The 22,248-nt window shown below is 35.5% G+C and overlaps 1 protein-coding gene across 17 annotated transcripts in view; it reads left to right on the forward strand.

The window, feature by feature from the left end:
• Positions 1-22,248, forward strand: part of PLEKHA5 (pleckstrin homology domain containing A5) — a 211,472-nt gene that overhangs the window by 119,579 nt on the left and 69,645 nt on the right. For all 17 annotated transcript variants that reach the window (XM_031444014.2, XM_031444016.2, XM_031444017.2 and 14 more), the window contains 5 exons: positions 10,176-10,259; positions 10,992-11,112; positions 13,853-13,957; positions 16,288-16,360; positions 21,642-21,742. In XM_031444014.2, coding sequence (XP_031299874.2) covers positions 10,176-10,259; positions 10,992-11,112; positions 13,853-13,957; positions 16,288-16,360; positions 21,642-21,742 — 484 coding nt within the window. The remainder of the gene's footprint in view (positions 1-10,175; positions 10,260-10,991; positions 11,113-13,852; positions 13,958-16,287; positions 16,361-21,641; positions 21,743-22,248) is intronic.

The following is a 22,248-nucleotide window of genomic DNA, read 5'->3' on the forward strand; positions in this document are numbered from 1 at the left end:
CAGTTAGTTCTAAGTTAAAGGCAAATGGCATTTAGAGCTAAATGTGCGGAAAGGAAATATATACTTTACATGTTTTGCAAAAAAAAAATTTGTCTTTCAGATTGCTTTACTCAATAGTTATTTCTTCACACAACTAAGGCTCGAGAATTCAGTTTCTCTCAAGAAAAGGCATGACACTTCTAGTGTTTTCTTTTGTTCTTAAAACACTGCCTTTAATTATAGGCATAATTTTCCATGCCAGCATATATTTTCAGTTTAAAAATAAATTGCAGAGACAGTCACTGTGGTGGTCAGTTTTCAACATAACATTTTTCTCTTTTTTATTAAAAGAAAATCTACATAAAACATTAATCAACTTTACATTTCACAGTATTTTAAAAATTACTCTGGACTACCATAGTAACAATTAGTTTAAGAACTAATAAATAAAATAACACTTAATAACTAAGTCACTGCTATAAACATGTTTTTAAAACCTAACTTGAGACTGTTTGAGTCTCAGAGTGATATGACTTTATGATTTCCACTGATAAGAGCTCTTCAATTTTAAAACAAGCTGAAGAGTGTAATTGTCTGGCAGTGCGATGAAACCAAGGCCAAACTGAGAATGTGCAGGACTCTTTTTGGTTTGAGTAGAAGGATTCTGAGAACAAAAGAGTTCTGAGTACACATCTGAGCTGCTTGCTGTATGTTTTTCTACCTAAACTTGAGAAATACAATGCTTCCATAGTCCTCACGTCTCTCTGCCTTGTTCCAACCCAAGAGCATTGTGGGTATGTGACAGCTTTTATGGATTGAGCCCCAGTCAAAGTCCAAGCCATGATACTGGCTTCGTTACCAGGGTTGCAGAAAGGATTGCCAAACCACTATGATATCCTATTTTTTTTAGACTAAATTAAATCTTTCTTTCTCTCCCATAAGGGAAATATACGATTCTGAGTGGTTCATACAAGTGGGTCTGCAGCTGAATTTAATAAGAGACAACCAAAATCTCTTCTATGGGATAGAGTTTTCTAAAGTACATATTTTTTTTGTGCATAGTGGATAAATTTTCAACCATACTGCCACAGATACACATACAAAACACAAGCTAATAAACCTCTCTTTGTCAAATGTATTACTCAAAAGAATTATTGGCTGTTATTGATGATGTTAATAGCAATTTCAATATTTATTTCTTATATTAAAAACCAGAATGGATTTTATAGTAAAACAGTCATTGGAGTTACTCATGGAGCAAAGGTTCTTTTGGTTTTTTTTTTTAAACCCACAAAAACAAGTACTCTCACGTGAGAGAACTACAACGCTAAGAAGTAGCCAGTACATTGTTATTAATGGCCAAAACATTAAATTTTTTTTTCTTTTTTCTGAAACACCAAAAGCAATGTGTAGCAAAAGCCAAATTAAACAAATGGGACTATATCTAACTAAAAAGCTCCTGCACAACAGAAGAAACCATCAACAAAATGAAGAGGCAACCTACCTATGGGAGAAGATATTTGCAAATCATATATCTGATAAGGGGTAGTATCTAAAATATATATAAAGTACTCATACAACTCAAAAGCAGAAAAAAGTCCAATTAAAAAAATGGGCAGAGGGTCTGAATAGACATTTTCCAAAGAAGACATAGAGATGGCCAACAAGGACATGAAAATGTGCTCAACATCACTCACTAATCATCAGGAAAATGCAGATCAGAACCACAATGAGGTATCACCTCATACCTATGAGAACGGCTATCATCAAAAAGATAAGAAACAGTAAGTGTTGGTGAGGACGTAGAGAAAAGGGAACCTTCAGTGCACCTTAGTGGAAATACAAATTGGTGTGCTCACTGTGGAAAACACTAGGGAAGTTCCTCAAAAAATTAAAAAGAAAACTACCGTGTGATCCAGCAATTCCACTTCTGTGTATTTATCCAAAGAAAAAACCACTACCTTGAAAAGATACCTGCACCACCCCTCCACGTCCATTACAGCGTTATTTACAATAGCTAAGATACGGAAACAAACCTGTGTCCATCAGTGGATGAATGGGTGAGGAAAATGTAGTGTGTGTGTGTGGGCAATGGGAATACATGTGTGTATGTATACATACGTATGTACAGATGTACAAACACAGTGGAATATTATTGAGCCATTAAAAAGAAGGAAGTCTTGCTGTTTGCAGCAACATGGGTGGACCTTGAAGGTATTATACCAAGTGAAGCAAGTCAGAGAAAGAATAAATACTATATGATCTCACTTACACGTAGAATCTTTTAAAAAAGAGAGAGAGAGCTTATAGATAACAGAACAGGTTGATGGTTGCCAGATGTGGGGGTGGGGGGTGAAATGGGTGAAGGAGATCAAAGGGTATAAACTTCCAGTGTTAAATAGGTCATGGGGATGTAACATATAGCATGGTGACTATAGTTAATAATACCATTTTGCATATTCAAAAGTTGCTAAGATCTTTAAAAGATCATAAGAAAAAATTTTTTTCATAACTGTGTATGATGACTGATGTTAACTATTAACTGTACTTATTGTGGTGATCATTTCACAGTATGTACAAGTATTGAATCATTATCTTGTACACCTGAAACTAATATAATGTTATATGTCAATTATACCTCAATTTAAAAATAAATAAAAACAATGCAAAGGGAAAAAATGGTTTTTTTCTGAGTGTGGAAATAAAATCTCTAGAGGTTTTAAAGTTCAGATTAAATCACCTTCTTTACCTTCCCAAAGAAGAAATTAATAAAGCATTTTCCTCTTTATCAGACAAAGAAAGGAAATCTAATTTTGAGTATGCTAGAGCAGGCATTTTCTTTGGAAACCTACATGAGTTGCTTTCTTTAAGAAGAATGAAATGTTCCCTTAGCCAATAGCCTTTCCCTTCCCCTTCTTCCTTGCTGTTATTACCTAACCTCATTTTATTCCCTTTCCTCTCGATGGCCACAGACAAAATTGTGACTCTTGATCGATGTGTGTTCACTTACCATTGACTGAATTAAGCATAGACTCGTTTGTCCGGCTAATGAGAGTCTAGGCCGGGGGCTCTTGGGAAACTTCTTGAAAGGGGATGTGTAAGGAGAAACTTCCCTTTCACCTCTGGGCTCTGTGCCCTGCGTGTGATGTTTGGGACTACAGCAGCCAGTTTGGGACTGCGAGGATGTCTAACTAAATAGGACAGGCCAATCAGTGTTGGCATGTTAAACAATCGTGAATAATCATATCTCCTTAAAATCACAAATGTTCTTATTTTTAAATCAGGAATATCTGTTTTCCATACTTGATTCAAAGAATACCATGTACTGCACCGATTCATTATATGTAGCATTGCTCTAGTTTTTTATTTCAATTTTTTAATCCAGTAATCTTAGTACTATATTCATTTTTGCAAAAATCAAAGAAATCCTGATGTTTTTAAGAACTTCTTATGAGGGTATTCTACCTGTGTATAAATATCTGATATAAAATTTACATTTTATACTCAACAAAGATTGCAAAGTTTGAGCCTTATTGTTGGGTAATACGAGTTTTAAAAGCAGATTTCATTTGTCGATTCATAGTTAATTGTGTTAAATCCATTCATTTTTTGCCTTGTGTAGTTTGAAATAACACTCCATTAAGAGTGAAATACAGTTCCTTCACTGTCACTGACTTTTATCATTATACTAAAAATTTTGAATACCATATTAGTAAAAAGTTTTTTTCCTCTCTCTTTCTAAACCCATAATTTTATTGGGGTTTTTATTTGAAATGTGCATTTTATGCATCTCTTTAGTTTGGTGATGGCGGGACATTGTTTCCTTAGAGATGTCGTTGGTTGGCATTCTCCCTCAAGTCTCCTGCTCAGGGAAGAGTAGTGGTGTGGGCTGAACCAAAAAGTGTGTTGCTCCAACAAGCCTGGAAAGAGACACAAACACCAGCATCCCCAAGCTTCAGAGCACCCCGCCTGCAGCCTAAGTTAGCCTTCGTATAACAGCACCTGCCACTCAGCAGTTGACTCTAACCCACTAACTTGTTCTCTTTCCATGAGTAGGTTATAGGCACTGTGTAGTTTATCAGCTTTCCCTTTTTTATGCAGGTGACCAGGAAGCTCAGAACTGCTTAAAATAGCACCCCTTTGCCCAGGTTTTCTGGTGCAGTTACATCCATAATGCATTATTTGACGGACAAATACGTAAGATTTGAAAAGGAATATGGTAGAGTAATGAATTTCTATTCCATCTCCAGTAGGCATATCATTTTTAATTTGCTTTTTATATAATTTGGTGGCTGTATACCATTTTATACACATGCTGGTTTATTCCTCTTAAGATCTTTTAAAACCAAATTATTATTGAATGAAACAGTTCCACAGAGGCTGGAAATAACCAACCGGGTCTTTGATTCGACCCTCTGGTTGCCGTAAATGATTAAATGTCTGGTAATAAATACTGAAGAGGACATGATGCCAAAGAACAAGCAATTTGTGTTGCTGTTTGTCAATTTCTTGACATCTTTTCTAAAAATGGCATTGATTCAGTCCTTTTATCTGGGCCTCTGATGGAGCACGAGCCTCAGATTGAGGTAGTGAGTGTGGCCTATTTCCTTCCATCCTGAACTCTCTGCAATGGCAGAGTCCTTTTTATTTTTTTAAGTGTTATTACTATTTGAAGACCTTCTTGAATACTGCCTTAAAAACATAGCTACTCTTGCTCTAAAGCTTTTATATTAGAATTGCTTTTCTCTCTCTCTCTCTCTCTTTTTGGACACATTAGGGGCAAGTATCTTGACCAGAAGCGTGAAAACCAAGAGAGATCACAAATTTATTCTTTTACAATAAACACTGAATAGTGGGATAACATGAGTTTTAAACAGTTTTGGGGGTAGGTGATCACTGGAACTGTTTCTGTTTAAACCTGGCTGAACAGTAGTCTGATGACAACAACATATGCTCAAAGTCCTGTGGTTCATAATAAAATAAGTAACAATTATTGAGGGCTTACTCTGTCCCAGGCCACGTTTCTACCCTTTACTCTTTTAATCTTCATAAACATCTCCACTAGGATGTAGGTTCCACGAGGGCAAAGATTTTTATGTTTTGCTCACTGCCACCCCCAGTGCCAAGAACAGTTCTGAGAAAATAAACTAACAACCTGTGACATGGCTCCTGCTACTAAATGAAGGCGACTGGGGCAGGGACAGGTGAAGGAACTTGCTTAAGATCACCTGGCTAGTGGGAGGAGGAGCTGATTCCAGAACCTGTGGTCTCAACTGCTGCCTCTCTTGTCTCTGGAGAAAAACAGGGACAGAAAGAAATGAGAAATGTGGCTCCTTTGGTAGAGTTCACTGAGAAAAGGCCAGGAAGGGGTAGAGCCAGGTGCGTTTGTCAGCCTCTGCCCTGTTGATGTTTGGGGCTGGGTACGTCTATCACATGGAGAACTTTCATACACACCGTAAGATGTTTAGCGGCATCCTGGCTTCTACCCACTGTTTACCAGTCCCCCTTGCGACATTCAGAAATATTACCAGACATTTCCAAAAGTCCCCTGGGAGGTAAAAAGCATTCCCAGTTGAAAACCACTGTTCTAAACCTACCCATTGAACCATCGCAGAGAGAAGTCTAGAAGTAAGAGGCAGGTGGAGGCGAATACCTTTAGAAAAGTGTGAGCCTCTGCTGTGCCACATTGAGTTCAGAGACAAATCAGAAATTAGTTTGTTCTGTGACCATGAGAATGTTCTATATCAAGACCTCAGTTTTACCCCTTTTTAAATAAGGATTCCTCTGGAAACACAGATTTATATAAAACCATGTCTCGCCAGTTTTTCCTTTTCAGTCATGAGGAGCATAAATCTCTGGCAAGGATTTTTTTTTTAAATAATGATTTGTGTATTAAAGCTTCAGGTGCATTTGTAGTAGAACAGAGGTATGTTAGTTCGTAATTTTGTATTACAGTCAGTTTTGCTATAACGCAGCATGTATATTCCTAAAAATCACCTCACTGTGCAAAATTGGGCAATGAAAGCATGGGGCTTTTGTGGGAAACGGGTTTAGGAACACACCACTCAAAAAGTTCATTAGTGACACATAAATATAAAGGAGCCTAATGAAAGTGGTTGCACAGTTTCACGTGTATTAAAATGCTTCGAAAATACAAAAACACTACAAATACACTTTCCTTGAAGAAGACCTCCACTTTGGTTTTGGAAATGGATGTTGGAAGAGTTTCAGCCTGTGAGTTACTGGGAAGTGCTGGAAGTAAGTAGGGAGATCTGAAATTAGAAAGAAAATTGTATCACTCCATGTGGTGGGTGTGTTTCATAAAGCAGGCAGTGAACTGAAACAGCTGGTAAACATTTGAGGGTGTACAGATGTGCGATTTGTGTGCTGCTGTGTGGCTGCACCGCACTGGGCGCAGTTTCCTGTGTTCACCTGGAGTTTCTCACAGATGAGATCATGCAGAAACAAATGCAGAATTGACATGGTGCTCAGGTTGTTCCCCAATGCATGAATTACATTGGAACACACTTCACATGAACAGGAAAAGTGATGGTACTCTTGATCTGAATGTTGAGGCCCTGCAAAGGAGGGGGTAAAAAGAACCTTTTGGACTACAGAAAGGAAGGCAAGTGTAGGATGAAAAGATATACTTTGTAAATAATGCAGGGGGCAGACTTGGGTAGACTTGAGGGAAAGCCTTGAATCTCTTCCCTGCCCTCTCGAGGTCCTAAGCAGTCACTCCCTTGGGCCAAAGACAGTGGTCATGACTTAATACTTAACAGTGACCAGCCACCTCCCACACTGCCCAGTTGCTGTGTGTATTAGAGAACTAATATATTATGTATTAAAAGAATTCTACCCATTAACAGAGATGGCTTTTTGTGAATTTTTTTCTGACGATTCATTTGGCTTTCATTTACATTGCTTTCATTTATTGGCACTCATCGTGTATTTAACTCATGTTTTTAGTTTCTGTGAGTGATTTAGAAATTATGTCTATCCTTTACCATTACATGTGAATTAGTATAAAAATGAAGTGTAAATGACAATGTAACAAGGGATGATTTTGAAATTTAAAAATAAATTTTTAAATATATTAAAAATGTATATTAAAAACACATTTGCACAAGAGCAGGGTTGACAGTCCTGTCAAGTAGTGGAAAATTACACCGCTTAAACAGTTAAGACTGGAATTTGGTTTGGTTGATATGTTGTTTGTCATACTCTTAATGTATTTTAATTCATTTCTGATGAGATGATTAAAAAACATTACTCTGACTTTTATTTGATAAGTAGGTTGTTTTATAAGAGACGATAATTTTTAAACTCTAATTGCCTATAAAAATCGCAATCTTCTGAATTGGATTTTATAGAACCCCAGCAGTCTTGAATGACTATAATTTAAAATACATCATTATACAAATTTTAGAATTTAATGTTTTAGAAAATGAACTATGTTTTATTTTTAATTTTTTAAACTAACCAAGAGCCAGATTTTAGAAATATTGTGTAAGTCATAACAAATGAATAAACATTTGAGAGGAGTTCTTTGTTTACTTTATGTTATAATTAGACATAAGTAGTAGGAAAGATTATTTCTTTCATTAAAAAAATAGCAAGACTTTCATGTGGGAGTGTCCTTGTAAATGAATTTTTATGTCAATTTAATATCATAGCATTGAGTAAAGGAAAACATATTGGATACTTTGAAAAAGTAAAAGAAGAGCATAAATATATTTATTTTTCATATTGGCTTTATTCACTGGTCTTTTAACGAAGATGGAATGCTAAGATTTGTACCCACTTAGTTTTACTTTAAGACGTTGTGATCTTAAAGGTACTTAGATGATAAAAATATCAATTTAATTGAAATGGCGACCACTTTTGGAGAAACGGAATGTTTGTGCTCCTTTTTAATCATTCATAATTTTAATATCTCCATTGCCCTGTGTCCTTGTCTATTGGGTACTCAGATCTACTGTTTGAGAAGTCCGAGTAATCTCCTAGCCTGGTAACCACTCAGGGCCATGTTGTAATAATTTACAGCTTCCAGAATATTAGGATTAGAGTCTGCTATATTCCTTCTACACAGGATGACATAGCATCGGAAAATAATGCAGTATAATATGGGGTTACTTGTTTCATTTTTGCAATATTGGTTTTTATAAAAAGAATTTGAATATTTCTGTTCTACCACTCAACCAACTGTAGCTTTTTGATGTTCCTTCCCAAGGAGAGGCTTTAAAAAAAAAAGATGCTCATCTCCATTTTCATTATTAAGGTGTGTAATCGCTATCCCACGTTTACCCCCTTCTCACCACAGTGTTTTATTCTCCTACAACATCAGAATTTACATCATACCTTGAACACATGCATGGTATACATCATATTTAGGCACTCTAGCCTCTTCCACTTACCTCTGGGGGCAAAACTTTCTTGGTTATTCTTTTATCAATTTATTGCTTATTACATAAACTTATAAGCCCATTATGAAGCTTTAAAGGTTTCCACTATTGTAGTTTTTAAAATAAACAGGTAAGGAAGGTACTGCGTACTTTATGTAGTGAAAAATATCACCACAAATAAATATCTAAACCTACCAAATCTTAACACCTATTGAATATGTTTTGTCTAAAGACAAAACCACCACAAAGGGCTGATAACTTAGTAGTCCTGTGAACACACCACTGAAGGAATAATGGAAATGCATTATACTCCGTCAATCATTCCACTGTCACAATAGTCAATATGTAATTTAAAAAAAAAAAACCTGAATCTATATTTTACATGATTTTAGTTTTATGTAACGGATAAGGTTTCTGAGTAGCCAATAAAAATAATATTTGTGAAATTTAGGATTTGGAAAAGGAAACTAAGTATCTAAAGTTGCCAGAAAGTTTGTGGCTTTTGGTTATAAACGTCCCGCAATACAGAGTACATGCGATAATCTTTTAAGATTAACAAAGCAGTATTCAGTGCAACATTTTGAAAATATTCTCCATAATGAAAGTAAGTTTTCAGGGTCAGACACACCAGTGATAGGTCTTTATAGGTTGCTTTATGGTATGTAACTCAGTGGAAAGAAATACTAGTTTACAAATGGTGCTGTATATTATTTTGTATATCAGTGTATATTGCATATTTTTTAGGGCTTCAATTATTTTTGGCCTAGAATTTCTTCTCTCATTTCAAGAAAACAGGAGGCCTAATCTTACGACCTAGAAAGAATAGTATTTCTTAGGACAGGTTTTATTCTCCAAGAAATAGCTACTCTTTTTTTTTTTTTTTAGCTACTCTTTAATTCAAAGCAAAAAAAAATTTTTTTAAAGAACCTCAGAGGGAGGACAAAAAAAAATACATAAATGAAGAACCTCAGGAGGAAGTTTAATTTCTCATTTTAATTTTTTTGGAGGAGGGTGTAGGTAATTAGGTTTTTATTCGTTTATTTTTTAACGGAGGTACTGGGGATTGAACTCAGGACCTTGTGCATGCTAGCCATGTGCTCTACCACTGAGCTATATACCCTCCCCTACTCAAAGCAAAATTTTTTTTTCAGCAAACAAAATAAATAGGTTTTTCTTTGTGTTGTTTATACATTTCATAGAAATTTTGTTTTCTCTTTCAGATTCCATTTTTCTAACAGCATGCTTTCTTCAAGTATCACAAGATCAATCCCATTACATTATTTATGTCAAGATTCTTTTGTGAAACAGAAACACCATAAATTATTGCTCTTCCAGTGGTACTATTTTTTAATGCGCTGGCGCCCGTGTAGTGGTCCTGTTAGATTTATTGTTCCACGTATGGATATGGCATTAGGGCTCTGCAGTGTGCCTAGATAGGGATGCAGAATAATGGAGGTAGGTAGATCCTCATATTTAACTTTTTTGCAGCCCACCTATCATGTAAAATGCAATGACTGAAACCAAATCAGCTTACTTTTGCTTATGAAATAGAAGAACGAATTGAGTTCATACTAGGGGTAGGGGTGGGGGGTTAGTGGGTTTAGCTGCATTGTAAGACTGTAGGTAGGTAGCACTTACACACACATGTTCACACAGTCAATAGTAAAAAAGGTTATTTAGGAGTGTCAGCCGCCGGGGGCTTGAATTGCAACTCCTTTATTCACTCAACGTTAATGTTACAATGTTTCTGGTAATAGTACATACGTTTTCTCTTTTTCTCTTTTCTTTCAGCCATAATGAAAGAAAAGTGACCTGTAAACATCCAGTCACAGGACAGCCATCACAGGACAATTGTATTTTTGTCGTGAATGAACAGTAAGTAACGCGTTTCGTGGAATGCTTCTATTCAGAATGAGGTTAGCCTTGAAATTGCTGTTATCCATATTTAATACAGTACAATTCAGCAGTTTTCTTCCCTGGACGTCTGCAGTCAAGTATAACAGATGCCATCTGTTTACTGTATGTGGTATAGAAACATGACTTCAAAATTTTTTGCGTGTGAGGAATGTAATTTCAGAAGCTGTTTATATAATAGTTCAAACACAGATACTAAGCTCAAGAGCCCAGGATATAAGGTCAGAGAAACTGTAAACTTTATCCGATTATTAAATGAATTTGTGTGCACTTTTCTCATCCTTAAATCAGAGATACTGGTAATTACCATTTTCTCAGGATTTTTATAAGCATCAAATAAAATATGTGTGAAAATATTTTATACAGTGTTGACAAAAATTAGGTATGATGTCATTGTTACTGTTTTCAATATTAGAATAACTAATTATGTAATAAATTTTTAATTTCCGATTAGGATGACCAAGACGCGTATCTCTCATAAGGCTTATTAAAATAAACATGATATTAACTTGTGTTAATAACTCATGCTTAGTTATATCTAAAGTATTGTAAGTATTAAGCTCTGACTCTAAAGCTTTTTAAGCTCTAACTGGTAGCCAGCTGTGTTGAAAAAGTCAGACGCCAGCATAGTCACTCTAGGGAAGCAGTTTACATAAACAGCAAGCTCTAGCATCTGACAAACTGTGTTTTCAGGACCGTTGCAACCATGACATCTGAAGAAAAGAAGGAACGACCTATAAGTATGATAAATGAGGCTTCTAACTATAACATGGCTTCAGATTATGCAGTGCATCCAATGAGCCCTGTAGGCAGGGTGAGTTATTTTGCTTACCGTTAATTATTGATAACTGGTATAATTGGTAGTATCTATTTCTGTTACTCTTAATGGACTTAGAATTACAGAATAATTTCATTTTTATTATTACATGAACCTAATTACATTTGAGGTAATTGACATAAGAAGCAGTGGCCTGGAATATAAAGTAATAAGATTATATTTTAGTAATTTAATGACTTATATTTTTAAAATATTGTTGAGTTCTGACTTTGAACAATTTTACAAATGTAATGGATATTTGTGTGAGAAAATGGTGATGGTGATTTATTGAATCAACTTAAGTTTTAAAAATGAAGATTAATATAATGACCTAGAAATCCCGTTTTCTGACTATCCGTATGCCTAGAATGATATGTGTTCTCTTCTATCATGTTATATTATACTATTTAAAAGTAAATGTAAAATATTATACTGCTAAAGGGAAACCCTATGCCAGTGTGCTTGACTACTCTGAAATATTTAGGCTCCATTATATGAAAAATATCAAAGTCATATGGAAATGGAAGTGGGTGGTTTTTCTTTATAATCAGAAACAAAAATGTTAACTGTTTAATCTATCATCCCAGACTTGTTTGTCTATAAAAATCTGTAGTTAATGCTTCGTACCCTTTAAACCATAACATTAATGTTTTAAATTTAAAATTTTAATATGAAAATTTCTTCAGACTCTTAGGAAACCTGCTGCTAAATCTGAATATATAATTACCTTAAAGTTACTGCTCAGTTCCTAAATTAATGGATAGAAAGAGAGTCAAGAGATAAGAGAATTTCTTTAATTTAAAACGTAATTATGTATTTTATAATAGTAAAACAGTTGTAATAGTAAATTATGGTTACTGTAAAGAAATAGATAATAGTTATCTATTTTCAATGCCTATTAAGGCTTCTTAAATTTTGTAGACTATTACAAGTAAATATAAATTTTCAAATAACTAAATTATTTCTAATTCTTGTATAACATAAAACGCTAGTGGGACAGCTAAGCATTATAATGCATCATTAATATATTTTACTTTTATTCTAGAAAAATGACAGGTAAATTGAGGATCACTAAGTCATTGTCTGGAAAGAAAGTTGGATTTGTGCCTCACACTTTAAACCCAAAATTTTCCAATGGATCAGGTGTTGCAGTGTTAAAAGCAAAACTATAAAAGCAGTAAAAATAAAAATAATAATAATAATGGAAGTTTTTTTTTTTTAAAGCAAACTTGGAAGGCAGATGGGCTTTCTAAATATAGCATAAATCCCAGAAGTCAAAATAGAAAATGAGAAATTCAACCACAGAAATTTATCATGCATGCGTAATATCTGTAATTTATATAACAATTAAAGAATAATTCCTTTATGATTGAAGAAGTGCTATGAGGAAGGCTTACAACCCAGTTTTTAAATGGACAAGTTATGTAAAATCACTTTCCAGAAAAGAAAATGGAATTTCACTCTTACTTGTATGAAACAGATGCTCAAACTCATACATAATATGAAAAATGCTAATTAAAATAAGAAAAGGACACCGTTTTTCACTTACCTGATTTACAAAGGTTAAAATTTTTGTAGCGCAGTGCATTGACAAGAGTGTGGGTAAAAAGCATTCTCTTTTTTGCAGTGAGCTCCAAGAAACTGTGAAACAGAAGAGTAGTATTATATATGCAGTCATTTGGGAAAAGAAAAAGATGTTTTGTAACTATGACAACATTTAAATGGATAGACACACACATATACACAGTGATACCCTTTGCCTCGCAGAGTTGTGGGTGGGGGTTGTTTGGGGGCTGGAGTGCAGAGGTGAGACGTAGACTGGGTCCTTGTATGTCTTTTTGTATCTTTTGAGATTTATACTATGTTTAAAGTAAATTAAAATTATAAAAAAAATACGTAGTTGGCATTGAGCCTTAAAATTCTATCAAGTACTAATATAAGCTTCACAAAATGAGGTTCTAATGAAATATACTCAATTTCTAAAGATTCTGGATAAGCTGTGAAAAATAAGAGATAATCTGATATTACTTACCTTCATAGAAAAATTCAAATTCAACTTCTGTGTTTTTATGTTTGTTGGTTACTACTATCATTCCAAAATAAAATGTTCAGGCTAAACATAGCAGTATTTTACAAGTTAGTGTACTTTTAAGAATATGGTAAACACCATCTGTCTGGTATCATTCAGGTTTAGAGTTGTCCATAAAGAGAAAAACACTACATGACATTAAGCAGATCCTAGTCTTGTTTTGACTTGATGTGATGTTTGTTTATATTTTATCGGTGAGATGTGCTCTCATGACACTTAACTCTATTTAATTGAAACATCCCTACTAAATGCAGATTTAAATCAAAAAGTTTTGTCATTTGGTTTATTCTTTAAAATTTGTTAAATTTGTTAGTTTTTACTCAAGTTTCATTCCATTTATATAGCAGGTGGGACAAAATCCTCCCACCCACTGTGCCTTTTTAAAAATTGTATATGCAGATTTTAAAGGGGAGATTGTAAAACTTGTGATCCTTTTGTAATATCCTGGAGGGAAAAGCCTTTGTGTGGAATTCTTACACTTGAAACAACTAAGCCACAGAAGCAGAACTGCAGTGATTCATCTGAAAAGATTAAATGCTATAATTTTCAGAGAATTCTGAAAAAAGGTTAAAATTTTGAAGATGAAAAGTAAACTCAGTGTCTAGGCATTAATACCGCCTTGTTTCTGATGGGCTTTTTTCTGTTTAGACTTCACGGTCTTCCAAAAAAGTTCATAATTTTGGAAAGAGATCAAATTCAATTAAAAGGAATCCTAATGCACCTGTGGTCAGACGAGGTTGGCTTTATAAACAGGTAATTTTTTTTCCTATTTGATGTGAAAAAAGGGACAGACTCAAAAGGGGACCTTTTCGGCTGAAGGTGCCTAAAACAGTTACATAAACTGGAGAAGAAACTGGAGAGTTAGTCATCCAGATTCTTCACTTCCTATTACCACGGAGGGTATTTGGGGAACAACGAAAATAAAAAGTGATGGGTGTTTCAGAACAGAGATCGTGTGTGTCTGTCCTGGGTATTTCTAGATTTGAAATTAAATATATGCTGTATGAAAATGTTAGGAATAGCAGGCTAAAATTATCTAGGCAGAGATTTTTTTAAATGGAAAAAATGCAGAGGTGTATTGTTCATTTTTCTATTCATATAAAAATCATTCAAGAAGTGTACATTTATATTCTTCTCTGCATTAATGTATAGAGAAATTTGATCATAATTTGAGATTTTTCTGACTTTTTCAGATTTTTGCTTCTGTGCTCTCAAGAATACTACCTTAAGTGTCTGTGCTGTTTTTCCGTTTTCTTTTCTCTCTGTTTGCTGTAGCATGGTTCACTCCCAGATGCCCTGATGAGTTGGGGTTTACAGTGTTCCATTGTCTGGGGCACCTGGGTAGCTAAGCTCTTTTGGAACCTTGTCACTAGTTTTGGAATTAGTAAGGATGCACAGGATACCTGTTTTGGTTGCATAGAGGCTTTTGTTTTGTTTTCTACTTTCTGGTTTGCAGCTGGGTTTCAGAGAAACGACCTCTGATAACTGAGAGAACTCGGCATTCGAGACCTTTAGCTTCTTCATCCTGTCACTCTGACGCTGCCCGTACACAGCTGGTGCAGAGCGAGTTAAATATTGGTTCACTGACCGTGCTCATTTATTCTGTCAAATATTGCTAATTGCTTTCATATGACCTAATAATTATAGTCCCTAAAATTCATAATGAATTCGTTATGAGACATTCGTTAGACATTGTTGCATCTGAAAGTTGGGTGGCAGCTGAAATAACGTCCTGGAAGAAGACCAACTTAAAATTCCGAGAATTCCCCTTTGAGCAAATTAGTTTTGCCAATTTCTTACTGAGTTGATTGGGTATGTAACTTGGATACCAACTTTTAATTTTTATTTAAAGATCATTTACTGTATTTTAACCACCTGACATTTAAATGTATCCAAGCTGAAGGGTTGTTGTTTTTTTAACTAGTCTTTCTGATAAGTCCAGACTGTGTTCAAATAGCTCAGTGTAATATTGAGCTTTATAGAGGATATGAGATTCCTTGTTTAAAATGATTGCTGTTCTTATTTCTTGATTCCTTGGTTAATTTAGTGTTGTCTAAGCATCACCAACCAGTTTCTCTACCAGGAATGTTTATTTTGTAATAGGTGTGTGACTTAGAATATTTGTAGAGCCACCTAAAGCTAAACTTTAATTATCTGTACTAAAGAAAGAATATAATTAAGAAATTGAAAATACCATACAATTTTGGTGGGGTTGGGGGAGGAGTGGTCTCTCCTTAGTATAGCTGTTAATTTTAAGGACAAGTCTTTTACTCCAGGAGATTTTTACCCATAAAATTTCTTCAGTTCTAAAGTCATTATTAGATGATGGCCAGAACTAGAAATAAATTAAGAAGTAGTAATCAATGCACATATAAACTGGACTCTTTTTTACCTTTGTGTGTGTGTGTCTGTGTTTCATTTTCTCTTGTGGTTTTGCTTTACTGCATGTGGGAAGGTAATTTTTTATTAAAATTGTAATTTTCTTTGAGCTTGGTATTTTTATTTCGTAAATTACGTAGGAGAAGCTGCCAAATAGGTACTCTTTTCTGCAGGGTAAGCAAAACCCAAGCTGGATGCGTAAGAAGAAAAAAAAAAACGTTTAGGAAATGTGTTTGTACGCTAAGGTTCCTGTCTTCACAATCACTGTACATCACATTACCTTTGAAATAATTTCATATCACATACTTTTCTTCTTGTTGAAGATTAACATATTTATTACATCTGGTTTACCAGAATGCACGCATGGCTGCTCAGTTACATTCTTCTCGTGCTAATAGTTCGTGTGTTCAAAAGAGTGAATTTCAGATTGCTTACAAATATGAAACCAAATCAGATTGCTTCAACAGAATTCCTTTTACATGACAATATTACTCTTCAAAGGCCAGTATACTTGGGAAAAATCTTAATATGATCCAAGCCCCTAGAAAACTACCCCAAAATTTTGATTACCATTTTAGTTTGTTTTCTGTGTAGCAGGTATCAAACACTTCTCTTTTAAAAAGTTTATTTTAAACAAATGCACCAGAAGTAAGTTTTAATTTTCTGAAATGAAAAAAATCTTTTAATATGCCAATTTAATTCAGGACAGCACTGGCATGAAGCTGTGGAAGAAACGCTGGTTCGTGCTTTCTGACCTTTGCCTCTTTTATTATAGAGGTAAGTTTCCCGTAAACTTCGTGTATTATTTTTACATTTGCAGTGGAATGTGTATTTGCAGTAGAATGTATTTGCAGTGAAATATCAGATCTTCTTTCAAAGAGAAAACATTACAAATCTTTTAGCTATTTTATTATCGGCAAATAGTATCAAGAAAATCTTTTCCTTTTTGGCAGATAATACTGAATAATTAAGGTGTGACAGACAATATAATGGTTCAAACAGATCGGCCTTTGTTTTGGTCCAGTTTGTGTAATCTGATTGTGTTTATCTGATTTGTTTTGGGCAAAGAGCATGTGAATATTCACTCTGTGATGTTATCCTTGAATTCAGTGCCTAACAGATAAGAATCATCTGTTTTGTGAGATTCTTTTTACTTGTCAATTTTGTCAGATCTGGCTGTTGGTCCATTAGACACCCCATTCTCCCCAGCAAATGATTTTAGAGGATTAGCGATTACTGTGATTAACAAATAAAAATAGTTACAGGGAATGTATTTATTATGATCCCTTCCAACACCTGCCCTTCTTTTTTTTAAACAATGGCGACCTCCCTGAAACATTGAGAAAGTTGTAGGAGGCTGTTAACGTTGGTGGAGAGAAAATAAAGGTATTAAGTATGGAGCAGCAGTCCTCATCTCTCTCTTTTTTTTTTAATGTTTTCTAGTTAGTAAGTTGTTGATGAATAGAATTTTAAGTCAGAGTCCAGATAAGTGTCTGTTCACGTGCTGCATAGATCTGTTAGCTACCACAAAGTTAGTCTAACAGTGAAAGGGGTACACAGGCCGTGCTCTCTGTAGCAATCCGCTTCCGCTACGATATAAAGTCATGAATCTGGATAATCACTCCTTCCCTACTTTAAAGTCTGGTTGGAAACAGTCACTGAAGAATTAGATTGCCAATGCATGATTAATAATTTGTAACTTTTCTAGAGAAGTATATCACAAAATACAACAAGATTTCAGAACCAGTTAGCAGTTTGAAAATTTACTTTGTGATGGTGTCCCAAAAAGGTATGGTAGATTTCTGTGGTCTTCTAGCAAAGCAAATATATGTATGTTGACCTTCAGATTTTGAAATGATAGAATTGTTTTCACCTTTTCCCCTCCTACTGCATATTGTGGTTGAGAAGTACTGCTGAGTCAGAATTAACCAAACCTATAAAGTTTCATTTTGTCATAGAGACGTTGGCCAGGCTGCAGTTGTGGTATTATCTTCAGTTAAGTGCCAGGTTTACTCTACAATTTTCCTTAAAGGTTTTCCCACTCTTTCGGAAAGTCAGGATTTGTAACTCAGACGTTATTCCTGAGCTTATGATTTGTACTTCTCTCTCTTTTTCAGCACGTTTTATAGACTATTTAGAACTCTGAATAAGAGCAAGAAAGCGTTTGTTACCGCTTCTCATACAGAAATTTCTTAATGTTAATTTGCAACAAAAAGAACACCAAATTCCTTATAATTTGCTATTATTATTGCTCATGGAAAGAAAGGTGCTTTCTCATCACGTTTATTAAAAATAGAAAACTTTTAATTTGAAAAAAGTAAAGGTGAATTCAGAAGCCACATTGAGTTTTGAGATTCCATATTATTATTAACCACATGCATTTTACATTCAGGGTACTTATTAATTTTAATACAGTTACCCAGACAGGAGGAATATAAAAGAGAAAGTATAGAAAGGAAAGAAATACCGTTTAACTGACTTGTGCTCTTCAGATGGTTGGAGTTGGAAAAAAAGTATACTGTATTATACACTATTTTATCAACAGGAAATACCAGATTTTAAATAAAAACTATCAGATTTGAGTGAGATGAGCATAATAGCTTATAATTTTTGGATTACTTACTATATGCTAAGCACTGTATGATCTATTCCATCTCTTCCTCAAAACCACCAGAGAAGATGGGAAATCTTATTATGCCCATTCACACAAGAGGAAACCACAGGCAGCAAGATCCACTTGCTGGCCTGAAGTCTCACCTAGCAAGTCTCAGAGCTAGGATTTGCACCCAGACAATTCTCCCAACCACAAGTTTTTGCCCCTACCCAGATCGCGCCTTCTCTTTTACCCTGAATACAGCAGCCCCATTCGTTTCTTCTGTATGTCTCAAAGCATCTGATACACTAACAGATAGTGTGCTGTCAGACTTTTTTGACAGATTGGTCTTTGTTTTACAGATACAGAAAATAATACAGAGAGAGAATAAGTGAATTGCTACTTGCTGTTTACAGTAGGTTAGCATCCAATACCAGATGGAAGCCACTGTTCTTCACAATATGGCAGGCATACCATGAACACTGTGATGAAGCACTGAAACTGCTCTCTTCTATAGTCAGTCCCTTGATAAAACTTACCATGAGATGTAATTCACTCAACAAATATTTATTGAGCAGGACCTGCTTCATTCCATTCAAAAACACAGTGAAAGAAAGCTTCCGTGAAGCTTATAATCTAGAGAGGACAGGAAGGCAGTAAATAAACTCAAATAAATAAACAAGACCATGACAGGTGCTTTTAGCAACATAAGGTCATGTTAGATCTCCATGACCAGGGGGAGCCAGAGTGAGCGGAGTATTCCAGGCATGGGGAGCAATCGGGCAGAGGCTGTAAGGTAGAAGTATGTGTGGGATGTTGAGGGAACAGAAAGAACCCAGTGTACCAAGCTGGGGGGTTAGCAGTAGGGAAGGAGACGGATGGGAGAAATGGGAGATCACACCAATGTAGGATTCTTTTGGCATCTGGATTCTGCCCAAAATGCCATAAGGAAGCAGTTGTATATTTTTAAGCATGAGAGTGATATGCTTTGATTTACATTTTGAAAAGCTCACTCAAGCTGCTGTTAGAGAATGGATTATAGAGGGGAAGGAAGGAAACAGAGTTAGGAGTGACCGTGGAGAAGTGATGCTGGCTCTAGACTAAGGTGGTAGCTAGCAGTGAGCTCTGTTGATGCGCCAGACATCTTATTAGGTAGGAGGATGCGAAAATTAACAGTGCACACCCCTGTCCTTATGGAACTCACAGATTAGCTGAAGGAGTCTGAGAAAGAATGTTACAGTGTTCAGTTCTGTTGAAGGAGTGTTGACCAGGCCTGTGCAAGGAAGGGATTAGGAAGTAAAGATGATCTTGACAAAGGACTTAGCATGTGCAAAGCGTGAGTGAGCATGGCGTGGTTGCAAAATTTCACACAGGGCTTAGGAATGAAGATTATGTTCTGATGACCTGGCAAGAGTAAAGGCTAAAAAGTAGATTGAGGCACAAAAGGCATTTGTTTGCCATTCTAATGAACTTAAAGTCATCTTGAATGTGAAAATCATACCAAGATCAAGTGTCAGTTTTAGGAAAATCTCCCTAGCACTTGAACTAGAAGCCAAGAAACCATTAACAAAGTATTGCAGTATTCTTACTGGAAAAGGATAGTATTCTGGTCTGTAAGCTGTTGACCATCTACCCAGCTGTAATTGTGTGTATCTCTTGTCTTGTTCTCCAAAGTCTTTAAAGCAGAAGAAGAAATGGGGGATCTGAAGTGTCGCTTGAATCCACTAAAATGTTGAGATTCATATGGTTCCTGTCCCAGACTGTGTTCCCCAAGAAGCAGCCCTGTGGTGCTCAGTGTACATGAGGCTTACTGGGGAGTATTGTTGGGACCAGGACCTGTGACGGAGAAGGGAGGGAAGGAGGATGGGGCAGAGGGAAGTTCAGGCTGCTGTGCAGTCTTAAAGGTCTGCCACCCCACCCCCAACGGGGAGTTCATTCGTTCCACAAACGTCACTCAGTACCCACCCTTGGCTTGGTAGTGTCCAAGGCTCTCTGAGTAATAGAAAGTAAGACAGTTACCTCGGTCAGGCTTGATAGAGAACTAAAAAGAAGAGTGCCAAAATTAGGAACATTGCAATAATCTAGCAGAGGACCCAGGGTGGTCCTTTGGCAGGTGAAGATTTTATATGCTTTTGGTTTGATGTAATAACGGCAGTATTTATCGAACACTTACTGTGGGTTGAGCGCGTTCTTGAGTTCATTATGTCTGTTAACTCATTTAACCCTCACAGCAAGTTCTTTTGCGGTAAGTCCTATTTTCCTCAGTTTTATATTTGATGAAACTGAAATACCCAGCATCAGTAAATTGCCCAGGCTCTCACAGCTACTCCATATCTGCCTGGGAAACAGTCCACGACAATCCAGTGAGGTCACCCTCATGCTGCATTGCCTCTGCATGTTCTGAAGTAACTTTAGGAAAGTCAGTTTTTCCTATTATGCAACGTAGAAGAATGCATTATTTGATTAAAAAATGATTTTTTAATAAAGATGCCTTCATGAGCTATTTCTGTTTATATAAACATAGAATTGGATTTAAAATTAGAACATGACTCATTCTTTTAAATTGATGACTGCTTTCTACCTCTTTTTTTTACCTTTTAGAGTAAATCTGCATTTTTTGTTCATTCTTTCTTGTGTCAGTGAACTACATCTGAATGAGTATAGTAAAAGCAAAATTTCATTCCATTATTATGGGAAACGCTATAGAAGTAACCTACTTAATGCAATTTTTTTTTGAAGTTTCACCGTGTATTTTGGAAATGAGGGAAAAATAAATAAAGTCCCTTGTTAAATTTATAATAATAAAAAACACAGCAAGCATAATAAAAAGAATTATTTCTCATTTATGGTTATTCTCACTGGTGAGTTTATCAGCCTAATGCACAGCTTTATTGACTCATCTTTGGCTCTGTAACAACGTACTATGTATTTCAAGTTTCATAAACATCTCTGCCCCCAAGCAGCAAGTTAATAATGTGAATCTATACTGTGCCAAGATTAATATTTTGTCATTTTCCTAGTGTATTTTATGTGTTTGCCTTATAGGCTTGTAATTTATCCTCATAACTGTGTTGTGTATCGTAGTGACTGGTAAAAACAACCCTTCAAGGATGTATGTTTAAAAAGCACATAATTTTTATAGCGCAATTTAAAATATCTATTTGTGTATATATATATTTAATCAAAAATTTTTGAGCATCTACTTCTATTGTTCTAAGTGTCTTCAGGGAGTTTAAATTCCCTTGGGGAGAGAGAGATGATAAATAAAAAACTAAAACATACAGTGTATCAGAGGTACTGGGGGGACGGGGGGCAGTGGTGAAGTTCCAGAAAGAGAAGGGAGGGCTCTGGGATGGGTCAGGATGGGAAGCACTTTAAAATAGGGCAGTCCCAGTAAGTTTCAGGAAAATTCACTCTGCTTCATGAGAATTTAAAATTCTAATCGGATGTTCAATTATATCTTAGATGAGAAAGAAGAGGGTATTCTGGGAAGCATACTGTTACCTAGTTTTCAGATAGCCATGCTCACCTCCGAGGATCACATTAATCGCAAATACGCTTTTAAGGTAAGGAAATAGTCATACTTTTTTATTCCGTATTTGAATATTGCATTGATTAAAAAAATGGATATTGACCATGGATTTATTACCAAAAGACATTTCAGTTATCATCATTTTTATTTTTTAAGTATAATAGTTGTCTTAGAGTTGAGAATGTCCCTTTCATTAGGAAGCATGTACTCAAATACTTAGGGGCCGGGTGTCTTTATGTCTCTGCCTTCACATGGTTCCAGATAAAACAAACATGTTAAAATGATGCTAATAATTGGTAAATATAGCTGTAGGTGTCCTGGTGGTCATCGTACTACTATTCATTAAAGGTTACTGTATGTTTGAATTTTTTCATGATAAATTTGGGGGTAGTGTGTTTTGCAGCATAATGCATGTGCCTTCATGATCTTACAGAATATCTGCAGAGATGTTCTTGGGTCTAAGTACGCCATGAACATCAGGTCCTTTTGAGAGAATGTTACAGTTGAGACGTTAAATCTAAGCAGACCTGAGCCCCCTCC

This window comes from Camelus dromedarius, chromosome 25 (genome assembly GCF_036321535.1).
Source record: "Camelus dromedarius isolate mCamDro1 chromosome 25, mCamDro1.pat, whole genome shotgun sequence".
NCBI classification, from domain to species: domain Eukaryota; kingdom Metazoa; phylum Chordata; class Mammalia; order Artiodactyla; family Camelidae; genus Camelus; species Camelus dromedarius.